This window comes from Prionailurus bengalensis, chromosome D2 (genome assembly GCF_016509475.1).
Source record: "Prionailurus bengalensis isolate Pbe53 chromosome D2, Fcat_Pben_1.1_paternal_pri, whole genome shotgun sequence".
NCBI lineage: Eukaryota > Metazoa > Chordata > Mammalia > Carnivora > Felidae > Prionailurus > Prionailurus bengalensis.
In genome coordinates this window covers 67,592,926-67,611,322 of record NC_057351.1, presented here as the reverse complement: position 1 = coordinate 67,611,322, position 18,397 = coordinate 67,592,926, and the positions used below count along the sequence as shown (strand labels likewise).

The following is an 18,397-nucleotide window of genomic DNA, read 5'->3' as shown; positions in this document are numbered from 1 at the left end:
GGAGACATTTTTCTGAAAATGGGAAAAGCTAAAAACCTAGTGTTCATTAGGGAAAATTATTTAAGACTAATTTCCTTTGTTATGGTAACAGAACTCAGTTATGCAACTTACATACTTCAAGGACAAAAAACCCCAAAATGTGATGCCTGGCTTGTCTGGCAGAATGAAATAGAGCATGAGATGCTCTGGAGAGGCCAGTCTACCGCCATTTGCAGAAAACCCACGGGGGTGGGGGTTGGGGGTTGGACAGGGAGCAGAGAGAAGGTAACATACCTAAGGATGCTTTTCAAGTCCCCTTGGGGGATTGAGCAGACTAGTGCTAGTAGATAAATGGCTGTTTTATGAATGTTCTCCATTTCTCTCTTCTCCATCTCCAGGCACACAACAGGGTAGCCTAGCAGAAAATACAATACACAGGGCGATGAGGGTTCCTGCGCCAACCCGACCACTGCCCTTGCAGCGTAACCTTGAATAATTCACTTGCCTTCTCTGATGCTCACTTGCCTTACCTAGAAAAACAGGACGGCTGGGCTAAAGCAGCTCTCAGAGGCCTTCCAGGTCTGAAGTCTAAGACACAAACGGGCAGTTCAGTCTTAAAGATAGTGCAATACCAATATGAAATGTCTATTCCTAGTTTTGTTTTTAAAAAACAGAAAGTTTTGGGGCGCCTGGGTGGCTCAGTCAGTTGGGCGTCCGACTTCGGCTCAGGTCATGATCTCACAGTCTGTGAGTTCGAGCCCCATATCGGGCTCTCTGCTGACAGCTCAGAGCCGGGAGCCCGCATCAGATTCTGTGTCTCCCTCTCTCTCTGCCCCTCCCCTGCTCATGCTCTGTCTCTCTCTGTCTCAAAAATAAACAAAAACATTTAAAAAAAAGAAAACAGAGTTTTATTTTTTCTGATTATAAAATTGATACATACTCACTGAAAAAAAAAGTAGAAAGTGTTAAAAAAAAAAAAAAACCACACACACTAATATTGAATCACCTAGAGTTAGAACTATTGTTAGCATCTTTGTATTTGTTTAATGTTTCTCCAGACTTTCAGGTACCTGCACACACACTCACATACCTTTTTTTAAAACGTGACATCCCTTGTAACATGCTGTTTGTACTTTTTGTTGTAGTTAACAATACTATATTCCCTATTACATTCCATATGATTTTATATTCCATAGTAATAAACGTAAGAGAACATTATTATTGTAATTGCCGAATGGTACATGAGGAGCAAGCAGTGGTTTATTTTCTCAACTGGGAAACATTTAGCAGGTTTCTAATTTTTTGTTCTTCTAGACAATGCTGTAGTAACTCTCCCGTGCTCATCCTCATTATGCATATAATGTAAAGTCTATATATAAAGCAAGATTTAACCACACAACCCATTCCCCTTTTATGCAGAAGGTTAAAAAGTATCTTTTCAAGTGTCAAACAAATCCTCTCCGTAACTGGAGTCTACGGATGACGCTGCTAGTCCTGAGGTCGCAGGGCCCCAAGGAGACCCAGTCCTTGGGAGGCTCTGGAAACATTTCGTCTCTTCATGGAGGCCACCCGGAAGCCTGAGGCTCTGCTTTTGAACACTCAGGATCTCTTCGCGAAGTGTTTTTCAGGCTGAGGTCTGGGCGGCTCCCTGGGGCCCACGGGGCCGACTGACTGCGCCGCACGGTTCCGGACTCCACGTCCAGCCGAGCCCAGCCCCGCTCCGAGAGACGCGGGCGCAGGTCCTGTTGACGTTTTGTGCCTCTGAAAACAACACGGTCACCAAACACACTCCCACCTGCCCGGGTTGAATACAATCCAACTTAGACAAATGAAAAGTATTGCCTCCTGCATTGAAAACAGCACTCTTTTTGAACACTCAAGTATTCACTTCAACAGTCCCAAGTAATTAACATTCCAAAATAATTTTTATTTTTAAAAATTTCTGGTGATCAGAAAACAGTATAAAACGTATGCCTTGTCACTGACATTTCTATCTACTTTTCTGACTTAAAATTATAACACCGATCTAAATACACTTTGCAAATGTTGGAGGAAACATTTGATTTCTTTTTGTAATTATTGCTGTTTCCATGTGTGAGCAATCTCACAAACATGTACCTATGCCCATGGCTAAAATGTAACTGATATGGGATATATTCTGTATCAGATGTATAGGAGAGGGGAGGCATTCTATACTGATGATTACTCAACCATATTCCTGGAGATTCACATAACTTTTTCTTGAAAGGAAAAATTTTTTTCCAGCCTCCAGAGAGGCTGGATTAAGAAGGTTAATTGGCTTGTCCAGGTCACTCGTTCCCAGTCCAGGGTTTTCTTTTCCTCTTGGACCCTCTTGGTCAGAAACCCAACAATTAATTTAGATCAAAGATGTGCATTTTACATTCTCCAACACCAGGCAGATCCTAGATCATTTTAGTCATCAATGAATTCAAAGTAATCTAAATGATTACATCAATGAATTCAAAGTAATCTACAAGAAGTAACTTAATGAAATTAAATCATATTTAAAATACTGTATAGATGACCTTGTCTACTCCTTTAGCATCATGATGCAAGAGGTCAGGTTTAAAGGTGGGTGTAATAAGAGCCAAAAACATATTTGGGAGACAATCTATAGACAAGTTGCAAAATCTGAGACGTATTTAAGATGTCCAGACAGCCGTGAGTGGCGGTTTCCAGGCTTGGGCCAGAGCGGGAAGTGGCCACTGAAAACTGATGGGTCATTACTGTGATCGAGAGAAAGCAGGTGCATAGAAAGGGCAGCAGCAAATGGCCCTGGTGCATCCTTAAAGCAAATACCCACATTAAAGAAGGGAAAAGTGGCGTGAAAACTATCTTCATGGGATGACAACCACCCCTGAACACATGCATGACCCCCAGCCTTTTGTCTCTGAACACATGGAAAGATTTATTCACCAAACTAAACTGCAAGTTATTAGCACATCCTCATGCAAGCTGTTTAACCGCGCCTTTTGCTCATAAAGTACATTCACATCAATATGTACCATCTCCCTGACAGATGTGCTGTCGTCGAGTTGGAAAAGTTGCCTTGTAAACCATCAGGGGACTTATTTATAAAATCCAGCAGGAACTGTAGGAAAGAGGAAGATCATTTAATTTCACTGTAACTTCTGCTACTGCAAAGACTTTATCCTGTTAGGTGGATATATGTGTCATATGCAAATACATAAACAAAACACTGGGGGTGGGGGGATGACTTCCCTTCCACCTCCTCCTCAAACAGCTGCCAGTGAGGACTTGTACCTAACGAAACTTGCTGTCTATAAATGTTGGAAGACTGAAACCTTAGTTGGGTGCAATTTAAAGTGAACAGCCACTGAGCCAGGCAAATTATCAGCCTACCACCAACACCCTGTTGGTGGTGTTGGGAACCAAATTCACATTCCTAATTCAAAAATGTGCCTTTTTAATTAAAGTCAGGATTTCCCAGTCTTCTCACTGGTGGGAACAAGCAATATTAGGCTTCCAGTATATCACACATATCAGCAAGATTCGGCCAGGTCCATTAACCAGAAAGGGAACTGCCATGTGCTCCTTTCTACAAACCACTAATTACCATCTTCGCCCTGATTCTGGACTACGGATCACTTTACTTCCTGCAAAACTTTCAGTGCACTATTCTAAACACAGCTACCAGTCACTCGCACCAGCTGTGGACCCACAGCAACTTTCCCTGTTCAAATATACAAGATCATATCAGTCAGACCATCCTAAACAAGATAATTACTGTGGCAGAAAATAAAAATCAGATTAAGTGGGATTTTCTGACATAGGAGACCCTTTCAAGCTTTTGTCTGGCAGGGGGACCACGGTGGAGGAAGGGAGGGGGGGTGCCCTGCGTCCCAATTTCTCTCTGGAGTTTTAACTCCACTATCTCAACCTTCTTCCATTCTCGCTTCCCGTGTTTGGTTCAGTCCATTTTACTCCTATCCCTTGGTTAGACCCCAGTTCCTAGCATTTTTTAGATTCTTGTTTATCAGTACTGTGAATGGAGCCGTATCAGTTTATTTACTTAAGGATTAGCTGTTAGGGGCAGGGAAGAAATATTAGTTTAACTGGAGTCAAGGAACCTGCAGCCACAAGACAAATAAATCAGAGAAAGACAGAGAAACTGGAAAATGGGGGATCATTTCACTGTGAGTCAGTCCTGGTGGGGTTTTTTCCCCCCTGTGACTATAAGAACAGGCAAAGAGATCTTAACCGATCAGATCTTAACACATTCCAACCAACAGATTTGGGCTTTTTAAATTATTAATTTGATCAACTGCTAAGAAGGTAGCAAGAGAACAAGTGGATAGAAGAATAAAATGGGGGATCATTTTTTTCTCCCGCCCCCCCTTACAGCACTGACATTAGAACAGCTCTATGTACACCATATGCATAGTCACTTACCATGACTAATGGGAATAATGTACTACATTTCATAATACTGATCTCTTTGGCAATTTGAAAAAAACAACAACTCATAACTGGATGGCTACACTTACTATCTAAAACTACAGATCACAATAAACCCTAAAGAAAAAAAAAATTTTTACGAAAAAAAAAAACCTTTCTAGAGACGCAAAGAAACTTTTCAGAATGCTAAGAACCCACCCTCTCTCCTTCCCTGTTTTGGGTAAACACTTAATCCTCTCGGATATTTTCTGCTGAACGACGTGCAGCGTAAGACTGTGTTCAAAATTTTCAAAATTCCTTGTACAAGTGTATCCTTGTTTTCCCTAAAAATGGACTCAAACTGATGTTAGAAACTGGCGCAGATGTTAGAAATTCCATCCTCCTTCCAGAAAAGGACCAAGTGTGAGTGTGAGGTAATGTCCGTTTTTGGCAAATTCTTATTTCCTCCCCGATCCTGGATGGAACTGTCAACATGCCCATCAAAGTGATTGGACATCACACACAACTTTCCTGCACACTGCTCCCTAAGAGTAACCTGGAGATCCTTCCAAATGCAGAATGTCTGTAAAATGACCTGCAAACAGAATAACTACTTATAACATTTTCTGTACTGAATCTGGGGAGCCTTTCCTCTGAAACCAGTCGGCCAGTGTCCTAATGCTATGCAGAAGACGACACAAACTTTAGAAATCGAAGCTGGATTTATACATGTAGGGAACACTAGCTATCAAATGCTAAACCAAAACCTTTTCTATTTTTATAATTGACTTTTAGTCACTGCTTATCAAAATAATCTGGAAAGGAAATAAAATAACTCATCTATACTCAGATGTACAAACTAATGTCATGCATTAAACAGTAAGTAATATTTTGCCGCCAGTCAGATTATTTAGGAAAATCACGTACGTGTTCGCCTCACAGAAGAGTGTGTGCTTCTTTGGTTAATTTTCGCCATGATTAGTGACACTGTATAGTTGCATGTGACAACGGACTTCAATATTTCACACAGAATTTACTGACTCTGTTTCCATTGGGAAGAAAGTTTCAAAACTTACAACCTGAACTTTAGCTTCTGTTGTTCATCCAGGTTAGTAAATAACTAGTTGTAAATCAAGAATTAGGTTTGATTTGAAAGCACAAAATTAAAACATAAAATACTTTCGGAAATAAAATGCTGTGAATGCTTAAGGAGATAAGTCCTTGTAAAACACTCACCAGCGCACAGCAATGTTGTCTTCTCCTAATATGGAGAATACACATATTTTAGGTCATCAAATTATTCTGACTTTCTGAACTCATCCGAAATCTTAAGTTGTAATTTATATTTTTTATTGCCCAAATGGTTTACCTAATGCTTCTTTACATTTTACGCAACAATATCTCCACATTGGCCAGCTTAGAGAAGGCAAGTTTAAAACAAAGATCTTACAAGATACTAGTTGTATGTCTAAACATGGCTGATGATCTTTACAGGTGATGCTAATATGGGCCAGGAGTCAGGGGTCAATCTGAGCAGAAAGGTCGGGGGCGATTCTTGACCGAAGCTAAGAATGCAGTAACAAGAAAACTAAATACACCTGACTGGAACAAAAGCACTCTACAGAAATGAACTTTCGTTGCAATCTTCCTGAGTACCGAGACCGGCTATCATAAAACAAGTATCAAAATCAGTCTCATTATTCAACATCACACCTCATGCGTTTAGCTACTTACAGAATAAAGCAGTTCTCTTAAGACCAAATATGACACACATGAAGAGGAACAGGCTTTTATTATGATCATGGCTATTATTTCATCAAAGTCCTTGACTTTATCCAAAATGCGAGCTGATATAAATGAAAATCACTAAACACAGACATTAAGAAGTGAAAAAAATTCTTGTAATCCTCACACGCTATGCACATGAATAACATTGATCATCTGCATCATTATGAAAGAGTTCAAAGCTTCTCCTCTTTCGAATTACATAATGACCCCACTAAAATACCTAGAATAAACAAAGGTTCTCGAATAAGATGTATTTAATAGGCCATCCACCAGAGAAGAATCTTATCCTGTGAGCTCTAGCTCACAAAATTTTCAGTCAAGATGTGGGCAATCGATTTTGCGGCCGAGGGCAATCTCCCCACTGCGTTTTCTCAAAGATGGCTGAGGCAACCGGCACCTCATAACTACATAAAAATGGATGCTCAGATTAAATTATGCAAACGTAGTTTCAAAATAACCTGCTCAAGTTTCAGCGCATTAAAGATGGACCCGTAAAGCATTTGCCACGTTATGCCTGGTTCCAGCGCAATTTCAGTGGGTTCTGAGGGGAGCAAACCTCAGATCATCCTTATTGAGAAAGTTTTGGAAACATAAGCGCACAAACATCCATTCCCAGGGGCATAATCACCTACTTGAACGTGGCCCCCTGAACACTGATCTGTCACCGATGCAAAACAAGGCAGGGCCATTAGGCTCTTCTTGAAGTTCCCATCCTGGACTGTTAGCAGAAGGGGTCACCTTTGAAAAGTTCTTATCTCCTCAAGTAACATATTTCAGAGACAGAACTTTCAAAATGGGGAGAACAGGGTAAATGAGACACCGATCTACAAAGATATTTCTGTGAACATAAAATTCCTCGTTTTTTCCTATTCAAATGATAGGAAAACGCATTAACCAATTTACAATACCACAGCAAACTCAATAAATTTAATGTGTAGCTTAATCTCAAGCCACAAGACATTTCTGGTAAGAAGCACATCAGATGTTTTCCAATTAATAACTAGCCAATTTGTTTGTTTTTAGTAAAGAAGCTTTAGTTTTAAACATCTTTTTCTCTGTTGGTTTATATTTATATTAAGAACTAAAGATAAATTTTAAATAATGGCGTACTTAAACTGTCCATCATATTTAGTTAAATCTTAGCTGAAATAATTTTGCAGAATAGGAACAAAAATAGTGTAAATCATTTTCATGTTCAAATTGTTAGCATCTTGTTAGTCGTTGAAAGTCAGGTAAAATCGAATGAAAGCAAAAAGTTGTCACGAAAGGAACTTTCGTATTCCACCAGTCACAAGAGGGGAACCATTTTGTTCTGAAATATGATACCAGTGTTTTTTGATGTCAAACTTGAATTTTCACTATTCTTTCTGAAGTCAATCTTTCGAACAACGTTTAAAACGCCATTTACTTCCATTTACGCCCCATCGCTGTTTTTTTCTCTTAATGCATTTTCATACGTTTGTGTAACTCAAAGCATCAATACAGCAGCCCTGCAAACACCCCGCTCTGCTCCCCACGGTGCACTTGGCTGTACTGGGAGCCTTTCTCCCGAATCGTCAGTTTCACCCACCCGCTCATCATTCAGACTCCTCTACGCTCTTGAAACTGGTTTTGACTTCAGGACAAGCTGAGGGAAGCCTTCAGGAGAATAAAGATCCTTCAAACAAACCAATATTCTAGGCCTTAAACTATCAAAAAGATCTCGAAAGAACTAATAAAAGATCCGCGTTTTACTGTTACGCCCCCAAAAACTGGGCGGAAAAAGACCTTCTCTGAGCTCGGGGCCACCCCAACCTACTCCCCGGTTGGGAGGGCCGGCTCCTAAGATTCGCAAGATGGTAACATTCATGCAAAACGGTGGCCGTGGCGTGGCTAAGAGCTCTTGGCGAGGGCCTTCTTGAAAAGCGTGAACACTTCTTTCAGTGTTGCAAAGCAAACGTGTTGTTTACAAACCCTCACCATCCTTTCCACCCAGTGCCACCCGCGGACTACGCCAGGGACACCATGAAGGGCGGCTGCTTGGTGGCGGCATTTTCCTTACACACCCTCACGGGCGCACACACACTCACGCACGGCTCCCCGCACATTCCAGCGGCCTCTTGGGACCAGAGGGATGAAATAGAGTCTCTGGGCCATTTTCCCCCAATGTGAGCTATTCTCGTTCAAAATATCCAGTAACCTTCCTGAAGATAAAGGGGATAAGGAAAAACAAACCTATTTCCCCCAAATAACTTGGCTTTCCTATCCCCAAACTCACGCACAGCCAGAATGACACCGACCCTGCGCAGAGAGAGGACGCGAAAACTTCACACGCAAGGCGGCCGCGCAGAGTTCAGCCGCGACGGGAGAGATGTAGCCACAGCGCACCCCGAGTCCCCGCTCGCCTTTCCCTCCTCTTACTTTTGGATGATCTGCGGTAGGCCGGCTGGGGGCGGCGGCGGCGGCATCCCTCGCGGGCCTGGGGGCGCGGGGGCCGCGGGGGGCGCCGGTGCACCCGGCACGCTGCGGGCATCTCTGTCGGGTTGCTCCGGGCCGCTGGGATCCGCGTCCTGGCTCATGGCTGCGGCCAGCACCATGTGAGGCGAGGCCGGCCCCTGGCTCGAGGCGAGAGAGCGCGCGCAAAGGGCGGCCCCGGGGCACGGGCGCTCACTGGCCGGGGTCCCCGTGCCCAGTCCCCTTGTCCTTCCCGGTGGCGCGGGGAGGAGACGCGAGGGGCGGGGAGGAGGCAGTCCCGGCGGCGCCGCCTCCTCCGCCGCCTCCTCCTCCTCCTACCGCCGCTCCCGCTAGCCCAGCCGGGCCACGCGGGGGCGGGGACCAGGGGGCGTCTCCCCGGCCGGCGGGAGCCGCTCGGCCCCTGGGGGGCTGCTCAGCGCCGGTGTGAGCCGCGGAGCTCTGCCCTTGGACCCTGAGCGCGGCCAGGGGAGAGGGGAGCGCGGCGCGCGCCAACCGCCACCTTGCGCCCTCACGGTCCCCGGCCCGGCTCTGCGCAGCGCAGCGCAACCGCGTGAGGCGGCGAGACGCACTCCAGCCCGCCGCCGGCCGCCGCGCTCGCGCCTCTGCCCGGAGCTCTGCCGCCTCGGGGTTGTCCCCGGGGACCGCGCGCGCGACCTCGCGCGCTCCTGCCAAGCGGGCCGGACGGAGCGCGCCCCGGGGCGTCCGCGCGCATCGCCAGGGCGAAGTGAGTGGGGCTTGGCACCTTCCGGCGTCTGGAGCCCGGCCAGCGCCACTCTCGTCCGAAGGGCCCGACCCGGCGGGGGGAAAAGTCCGGAACCTCCCCCACTTCGGTGGGACGTCTAACCTCCGGTCTTACATGACCAGGCCCGAGGGCTCTCCACACTAGCAGTTCCGGCTGCTGATTTCAGGGGTCTCCGGAAGCAGCCAGTGGGACCGCCGTGGTTTCTCTTCATTTTCCCCGCTACGATCCCGGGAGCGCAAAGACAAAACCATGTATATGTTGTATTCTTGTTATGTATTGGCGAAATCTCAGTAGAAATGTAAAGGATGAAAAGGAGAGAGTTCGCTGACATCGCGCCGCCACCATCACTGCCTGTGTAGTTCCGTTCGCTGTCCCCGCGCCCGTGTGCGCCAGTTCACCTGCACGCGCCAGTTCACCTGCACACGCCAGCTCACAGCTGAGGCCGCGGGCATCTGCGCTGAGGAGCCACGCTCAAGGTGCAGCTTAATGTCCTGGCCCGAGAGTTGGAGGTCTGGGGAGGCACCCGGTGCCATAGAAACATCTAGGAGCTGGGCAGAGCTCGTGGAGAGTGGTTATCCAGAAGATCCTTACCGTGCGTTGGGCGCACTAGCTTTCCAAATCCTGACATTGGCCGCCCGGAGGAAGCAAAGAAAAAGCATCCCTTGGGTGCCTTGGAAGCCAGAGCGAAGGCCAGAGTGTCCCGTGACCTGGAAAGAAGTTTGCTGGGGGTCTCAAAGCCCAAGCGTCCTCCTCCCACAGCCACGTGAAGGAACATTCTGGGGATGCGTTCTCTGGAACGTGGCAACTAACGGAATTCCCTGAAAAATGGTTTCTTCTCTCCCCAGACTGTGAGTTTGTCAGTTCCCCACCCCCACCCCCACCCCCCGCAGGCTCAGGAAACTAAGCCTCCCTTGATTTTTGTCATCCACCTAGATCTTTACCCCTCCCTCTCTCCTACAGATAAAAATGGACCATCCACTCCCTTCCTTCCTTCCTTCCTTCCTTCCTTCCTTCCTTCCTTCCTCCCTCCCTCCCTCCCTCTCCCTCCCTCCTTCCTCCTACAAATAAAATGATATGTCAATTCCTTGTGTTAATAAAGATCGTCACAACTCAGAAAATGAGTCTCACTAAAAACCCAGGTATTGGTTGTTGCCCCCATTTCACGAATGAAAGGGCGTCAGGGCGATTTGTCCAACCATACATGACTAGTAAGTGGCCATCCCAAAATGAGTCTTCTGAGGCTGAGTGGTTAGCTCATCATCTCTGGTTTCTATCAATAGAGTTCTTGACTATGGTTTCCATAAAACTCCTCCACCTTCCACTGCCTCCCCCCGCCCCCACCCAGGGGAGCCCTGGTTGAGGAATTACCTGAAATTAACATTGCAACTCTCCCAGAAACCAAAGTTAAAACTTCCCATATGCTTGCATTAAAATTTCCGTCTGAGAATCCCCAAAAACCTTTGTGAAAAGGGCTTTATAGTCAAAAAGACAAGCCTGTGTTTACCAATGGAGTGATTCAACATCTGAGTGTCAGTTACCAAATATGTAGATTGGGAATGAAAGACCTGGCTTACACAGTCCTGTTAGGCTTAGGGATCATGTATCGTGCAAATTTGGTGCAGGAGGTATCAATCCAGCAGTTATTACAAACATGATTCCTTGTATCCCAACCTTATAGCCAAATACAACAACAGATCTCAAACTTCAGGAAGCTGAGTGTCTAGGAGTCACAGTATTGATACACCTACATCCATCCCTATAAAACTTCTACTGGCAGAAAAGAGAGAAAGAGAGACCGTATCATATGAATGCAGTTCTCTACACCTCAAAACTAATGCATTAGCATATGCGACGAAATAATAACAGTGGGTAAAATCTAAGTATTCATTGGGCTTTTCTTTGCATTTTTTCCCGTAAATTTGAAATTTTCAAAATAGAAAATTATTAATAATTCACAGGTTGCTTTTCAGAGATCCCATTTATAGCTTAATATTTGCAACTTATGTTTATGTAATAACTGAAATTTAGATGGAAGCAGATACAAATTGAGAGGGAAACACTGCAGCAGAAACCCAAAGCTTGTTCGTGTTCTGCCTCAAATCCCCGCAAAATGTTGTACAGGATAATAGCAAACAAGCAGACTAAGCAGTACCAGTGAAGAATGTTTTTTAACTTGTGTTTTCCCACTTCTTTCCAGGAAGAATGACAGAGATCCCCAGCTGGGGTTGCAGCCATTTAAGAAACTGTAGCACTCTTGCTTTTGTGCCCTCCCCAGCCCCACCCCGCCAGGGAGCGCTTCACCGTTACCAAAGTGAGAAAAAAGGCTGCGTGAGTCACCTTGACAAATGGGGAGCATGACTGGGAGGTGAGGGCTGCTAACGTTTCTCTTTGTTCCGCTCGCGGAAGCATCCTGTCTGTCCCGATCTACCAGTAAACTAGGATCAGACAGTGAGACTTCTGCTGTCTATGAATATACTGAACATTTAACAGGAGTCAGCTGCTGAGTGCTTTCATAGATTCTTACTTCATACTCACAATGGCCCATGAGCTAGCTACTGTCATCTGTGTTTTAGAATTGAGAAAACTGAGGCTCAGATGGCTGCAAGAACTTGCGCCAGGTCACCTGGCTTTTAAGAGGCCAAAACAGGACCGCAGTTAGGTGACCTGGTCCCTAACCTCTCCTCACTGCCTCAGTGACAGACATGGAGATGAGATTCCACCTGTCTTCTTTTGCTGTGATGTTGCCTGTGTCTTCCAATTAATGTAAAATGTCACCTGCACTGTGGCTCAACTCTGCCCCTCATATTTATCCAAATCAATAAAATAATAGGAGGGATCCAAATTGACATCTTACAAGCAAGAAAATTCAGAGAAATTAAGCAACTGGGCAAAGTAGTGGGAAGGCTGCGGGGGAACTAGAACCCAGGTCTCTGTTACTTACTAGGGTCGTTCTCAAACTTGCCACAGACTCTGCCGTGCTTCCTAATATTAATAAATATTTGATGGGTTCCAGACGCTAGTTCTAGGAGCTTTTTCATGTTTTATTTCATTTAGTATCACCATTTTGTAGACAGAGAAACTTGATGAACCTGTGTCCAAGGTCACTAGGATGATAACCAGTGGAGCTAAGCTTCAGACCCTGGTCTAGCTCCCTGCAACTTCCCAAAGGGGAACCAGCCCATTCTCAGCGATGATTGTAAACATTCATCTCTGCAGATGAGATCCCTTAATAGGTACTGCTATTCCACATATGTATATTATTACTGTTATTTTTAATAGATTTACTAGATTGTAATGTTTGATAATTTTCACCCAATGCTGGTGAATGCAGAACACAGACATTCTCACACACTAGTGGGTGAAAATGTCAGTTGCTACAACATCTTTGGAAGTGAGTTGACAGTGTCTATTAAAACTGCACAAAGCAAACTGACTTAGTAGTTACTTTTCCAGGAATTTATACTGTGCGTTTACATGTAGCAACAACCAAAGCCCCATGTACAAAGGAGTTCATCGTGGCATTGTTCATAACAGCAAAAGCTAGAAACAACCATAGTGCCAAGCAGTGAGGGACTGGGTACATCAAGAGTGGTCCCTACATACAAGGGAATACAACGTAGACCTTAAAAAGCAGGGGGCAAATCTATACAGACTGCTAGGGAGAAATTTCCAAGATGTGTTACTGAGTAGAAAATATAAGTTCCTCAACAGTATGATTCAATATATGTAAAGTCAAAGATCATAAAACATTTTTAGAAAATTCTACAAGAAATTTATTATTAACAGTAATAACCTCTTGGGGCACCTGGGTGGCTCAGTCAGTTAGACTTCGGCTCAGGTCATGATCTCATTGTTTGTAGGTTTGAGCCCCAAATCGGCCTCTGTGCTGACAGCTCAGAGCCTGAAGCCTGCTTCAGATTCTGTGTCTCCCTCTCTCTCTGCTCCTCCCCCTCTCATGCTCTGTCTCTCAAAAATGAATAAACATTCTAAAATTAAAAAAAAAATAGTAATAACCTCTAGAAATTGGGATGGGGCAAGAACTTTATCCTTTTGTGATTTTGTATATTGTTTGAATATTTGAAATACAATTTTATTGAAGTATATGTATTGTTTGAAACTTTTTTACTATGAACGTGTGCTTTTTTAATTAGCTAACTACAAAACTTAATTATTTCTTCAACTAGTAATTCTTAATAATACTTAGCACATTAATAGGATATTTATTTTTAAAGCAAAAATCCATCTGGAAGAATGAAGAAACACATTGGACAAAGTATTGTCCAGAGTAGCCTTTTGACATCCTAACAACCCAGTAGAGATAGTTGAATAATTAACTTATTAAGTTGTCAGCAGTCATGTTGCTACAGTTAGACAGTTTACTAGTTTGACAATGATGGATAAACATTAATCAACCTATCAACGTGAGTCACAACGTAGTAACTGTTATCTGGGGGTTAATGATAACAGTTACTGCTTTTTTTGAATATTACTCTATGCCAAGCTGTCTTAAGTACATACTATTTCTCATTTAATTCCTTACAATCACCAGGTGGTTGTTTTTGTGCCCATTTTACAGATTAAAAAACTGAGGCTCAAAGAAGTTCAGCCACCTGACCAGCTATTAAGTGGTGTTGCTGTAGATCGAACCCCAGTCTTCATCACCCCTGGGATCGGACTTTTAACTACTCTGTATGGTGGCATGGTGCATCTTGGTATTATGGGCTTTTGAGACCAGAAGTTTCTCTGCTAAATCCTGGCTGGATATCTCTGATATCTGTCTCCAATCTCTCTCTCTTTCATCTCCCATCTCTCCACATGACCTGGATTCTCTTTTCCATCCCCCTGAGGTGAGCTTTCTCCATATGCTGACCCTTTTCTCAGAGCTATAGCATGATCTTTTACTTGAACTCCTTGGAATCCCTGGATATGTTTCCAAACAATCATAAAATAAAATCCTGTGCTGGCTTCACTAAGGATTACCTCTCTGAAAACCCAGGAGAGGCAGTGGCTGAAGGATGCTGTTTAAAAATAATATGGTTACTCATGGAACTGGATGCACATTTGAATTTGAAGGAGACAGTCAGGGAACTTTAGCTGAGGAAAAGTGAGGACATGACCCATGAGGTTCTTTTCTGCCTAACAACTCACAGAGAAGGTCCCTCATTGGCTGTGAGGAAGGGCTCAGCCTCCATCTCTCTGATGGTGGATTTGTCATCTAGGCCCCCTTGTCCGCTAATGAGCTACACAGGTGTTGTGTTATAATCAGTATAGCAGGTGGCTTGGCGTCAGAAAATCCAGGTTCTGGACCATGAGGTGTATCGATTATTCCTAAACAGAAAAGCAGTCATCCCAAACCAAGAGTGACACCAGCACCTTTGTCTTCCCTGAACGCATCACTGCCCCAAGCCAGGTGGCTTGAGCTCTGTCCTACCACTTTTTCAGTACCTGGCGACAAACCAGTAACTGTGGTTTGAATTCAGAGTCCCGGGGGGCTCAGAGCAGGCCAGGGCAGGGTTATGTGGGCATGGCTTCCTGGAAAAGAATTTTGAGCTGTGTTTTGAAGGATCCAGAAAATGGCTTTATCTCCTTTGCTATTTCCAAGAGAAAGCAGCAGGATATAAGGGGTGTTATAAAAGAAGTCGCAGCTGAATTGGGGGGGGGGGTGGATGGGAGACGATGGTGCTATGAAATGAATGTGGGAGAAATGTTAGCTGGTGGCTAATTGCGTGATTTAAGTTCCATGGGGCTCCGCACCCCCTGTGGAGACCCGGCTTCTACACTGCAAGCTTAATCCCTGGGGAATGTCACTGTCATTCAGAGGCTGGTAGTGTGACTAGGGCCCCAGCCAAGCAAAACAGCACTTCTCAGAGTCAGGGGATTCCTTTATTGAGCCCCTCCCCCCAATCACCTCCTCCCATCTTCTCTTATCACTGGGGCTGTCTGTCTGTCAGACCGGTTGGTCATCAGGGAATAAACATCTCAGGCTGTTTGCCCACCAGTTCGGGGATCAGGTGACCATTATGGAAGGCAATACCAGAGGCCTTTGCATGCCAGTGTGACGCCAGGAACAGTGAGAGCCTGTGATGTGCTGACCTCACTGAGCGGGCACCCTTGCAGCTGGCCTGGAGCTGATGGACGAGTGCCACTCCCTGATGTGGCACCTTTGGTCATCCCAGGGCTACCCCCTGCAGGAGACCCTGCCGAGCCCCTCCCGGCATAGACTCTCCAGTCAGAATAGCTGGATTAGAAACCCAGACCCAGGATCTGTTAGCTGCATGACTTAAGGCAAGTAACTTCACCTTTCTGAGCTTCAGTGTTTCCCTCTGAAGAATGAGAGTAATAATGCCCGCGCGGTAAGATTACTGTGAGGATTAAATATAAAGCACTTAGGAGAGTGGTAAAAGGACTTACACTTTCAGCTCTAGGATGAATAGGTCTTGGAGAACCTGGATGGCTCAGTGGCTAGAGTGTGCAACTCTTGATCCTGGGGTCATGAGCTCCAGCCCATGATGGATGTCGAGTTTACTTAAAAAAAAAAAAACAAAAAAAACCAATGAACAGGTCTGGGGATCTATGTAAAACATGGTGACAAGGGTTGATAACACAAAGATAAATCTGTGAAGTGATGGATATGATAGTTATAACCAGACGGTGGAGCTCTTTCACAATGTATACATACATCAGATCATACCATGTCTTAACCTGTCTTGCAATTTATTGTCAATTATACATCAATAAAGCTGGAATTTTTTTTTTAATGTAAAGCACATAGGCCAGTGTCATCTGGCATGTGAATGGGGCTTAGCAAGCTGCTGTTGACTGGTTTTCACATAATGATGACTGAACTTTGCATCGGGGAATCAGTGATCATAATACACAGTCTTCTCTTGAAAGGGGGAGGGTGCTGAATCGGGATGGCAGTCACCTTCTGCATGTAAAAGCGCCAGGGTGAAAGGATAGACTTGCAGGAACCATCTGGAAGGGAAGCAGGGAAAAGGGAGTACTGTCAGAACACAGTGGGGAGGAGACCTGCAGCCCCGGCCTTGGGTCCTGGCTCTCCTCCTTTCCAGCCAGGCACCTTGGGCCTTGCTTTGTGAACTCTCCACTCTCCCTTTTCCTTGGCCATAAGATGGGGATCACAAATTGTTCCTTCTTTTGTTGCGAGGCTGAGCACAAGGCTGGCCCAGAGTCATCTCTCAGTACAAGTGGCTGTGATGATGACCTGCTTGGTCACAAAACACCAGGCAGCTCAGAAAATTTGAATCCGTAAGAGGAGGGCCCCCAAGAGAGTGCAAGGGGTGAGGGGTGTGGTTTGGTTCAGTCTTTGGAGGTGGGGGATTTATTGAGGATGGGGGCTTGCTGGGGGGGTTGCCTGCTCCTCAGAACGTTTCACTGAGGAACTTGACTTCTGATGATTTAAAGAATCCCATAGAAGGCCTGTTAGGATTGGGGAGGGATAGGGTTTCCCCTATCACATGTCTGCTTCACTCTGCTCCCCTCTCCCCAGAGAAGAGCAAATACACATGTCTAAAATATCTAAGGGAGTGTTATGGGTTGAATCGTGTCCCCTAAAAAGATCTGTTGAAGCCCTAACCCCTGGCATCTGTGAATGTGACTTTCTTTGGAAATAGGGCTTTTGCAGATGCAGTCCAGTTAGGTCATTAGGTGGGCCCTCATCCAATATGACTGGTGTCTTACAAGAAGAAGCCAACTTAGACATAGATTGCACAGGGAGGAGGCCGCGTGACCACGTGGCCTGGCTGCAAGTCCAAGAGCACTGAGCGCTGGCAGGCAGCCCCACAAGCTAACAAGGGTTCTCCCCCTCCACCCCTCATGTCTCAGATGGCCCTGTCCACACCTGGATTTCCGTCCCCTGGCCTCCAGAACTGTGGGGATAAATTTCTGTTGTTTTAAGCCATCTAGTTGGTGGCACTTTGTTATAACAACCCTAGGAAACTAATACGGGGAAGCCAGGGACTGGGGGAGAGGGAGGAGCTGAGGGATTGTGTTCCCTTGATCTGAGAACCCAGGAAACCAGATCAAGGAATTCACAGCCAGAGGAGCCTCGGAGGGCTGAGCTCAGTTCCAATTCCAGGGCCATGAAGGCAGGCAAGATGTTTGGATAAAGTGATAATAGGAGGCAGGAGAAGATTCTGCACAAGGATGTTGGCTCTGAAGATCTGGAAATCTGGGGTGGTGTTTAGTTCTGCCATTGGTTTGTCTGTAGCAGGATCATTAGGGATGTTGGCTTTCAATCCTGACTCTATTGCTTACTAGCAGTGTGACCCTGGATGGGTTACCCAGCTACTGTGTGCTTCAGTTCCCTCACCACGAGGTCCGTAGGTTGCTGTGAGAGCCACAATGCTGTATGTGTGACACATAGTAAGTCTTCAGAATTCATCTGTGGAATGAATAATTTAGGTGAGTGTTCAACACCATGTCTGCCAAAGTTAGGCTCCCTGGGAAACAGACTCTGAGACAGAGATGTGCTGCTGCTCCAGAGATCAATACTCAGGGAAGCAAAGAGAAGGAAGCAGGGTTGGGCAGAAAGAGAAGTGGGCTGTGATAAAACCTCCATGGAGACCTCAGCCAATGCCATGGAAATTCTGAAGCTGGGGTGGCCCTTCAGAAGTGGCAAAATGGCTCTGAGCATTTCTACATCAATATCCCCTCCCACGCTCTGATCATGTCTAACAGAAAAGTGAATGTGCCTGACCCAGTGATCCTAACCAAATCCTTATTACGTTTCATTGGCTCTGACTGGGACATGTTCCTATTCATGAACCCATCTATGGCCAGAAAATGTGATACTCTCATTGGCCAAGCCAGAGTCACATGCTCATCCCTGGTGTCAGAAGTCCATGAATGCCACCTGAAGCCTGCATGTTGGAAATTGGAGAGTCTGGGGATGCCTGGTTGGCTCAGTCAGAAAGCATGCCACTCGATCTCGGTGTCATGAGTTCAAGCCCCATGTTGGGTGTAGAGATGAAAGAGGAAAGAAAGAAAGAAAGAAAG

General features: G+C 45.3%; 1 protein-coding gene and 1 long non-coding RNA gene across 3 annotated transcripts in view; one reads left to right on the top strand and one right to left on the bottom strand.

Annotated features, from left to right (window-relative positions):
* The window catches only part of RBM20 (RNA binding motif protein 20), a 195,788-nt gene extending 186,828 nt beyond the window's left edge, over nucleotides 1-8,960 (bottom strand). For both annotated transcript variants that reach the window (XM_043597496.1, XM_043597497.1), the window contains exon 1: nucleotides 8,587-8,960. In XM_043597496.1, the coding sequence (XP_043453431.1) occupies nucleotides 8,587-8,762 (176 nt within the window). In that variant the 5' untranslated portion in view covers nucleotides 8,763-8,960. The remainder of the gene's footprint in view (nucleotides 1-8,586) is intronic.
* A 16-nt stretch (nucleotides 8,961-8,976) lies between these two features.
* LOC122493240 lies at nucleotides 8,977-14,351 on the top strand. Its single transcript, XR_006299849.1, has 3 exons — nucleotides 8,977-10,230; nucleotides 11,580-11,710; nucleotides 13,959-14,351. It is a non-coding gene; the product is annotated as an uncharacterized LOC122493240 (long non-coding RNA).
* The last annotated feature ends 4,046 nt before the right edge of the window (nucleotides 14,352-18,397 follow it).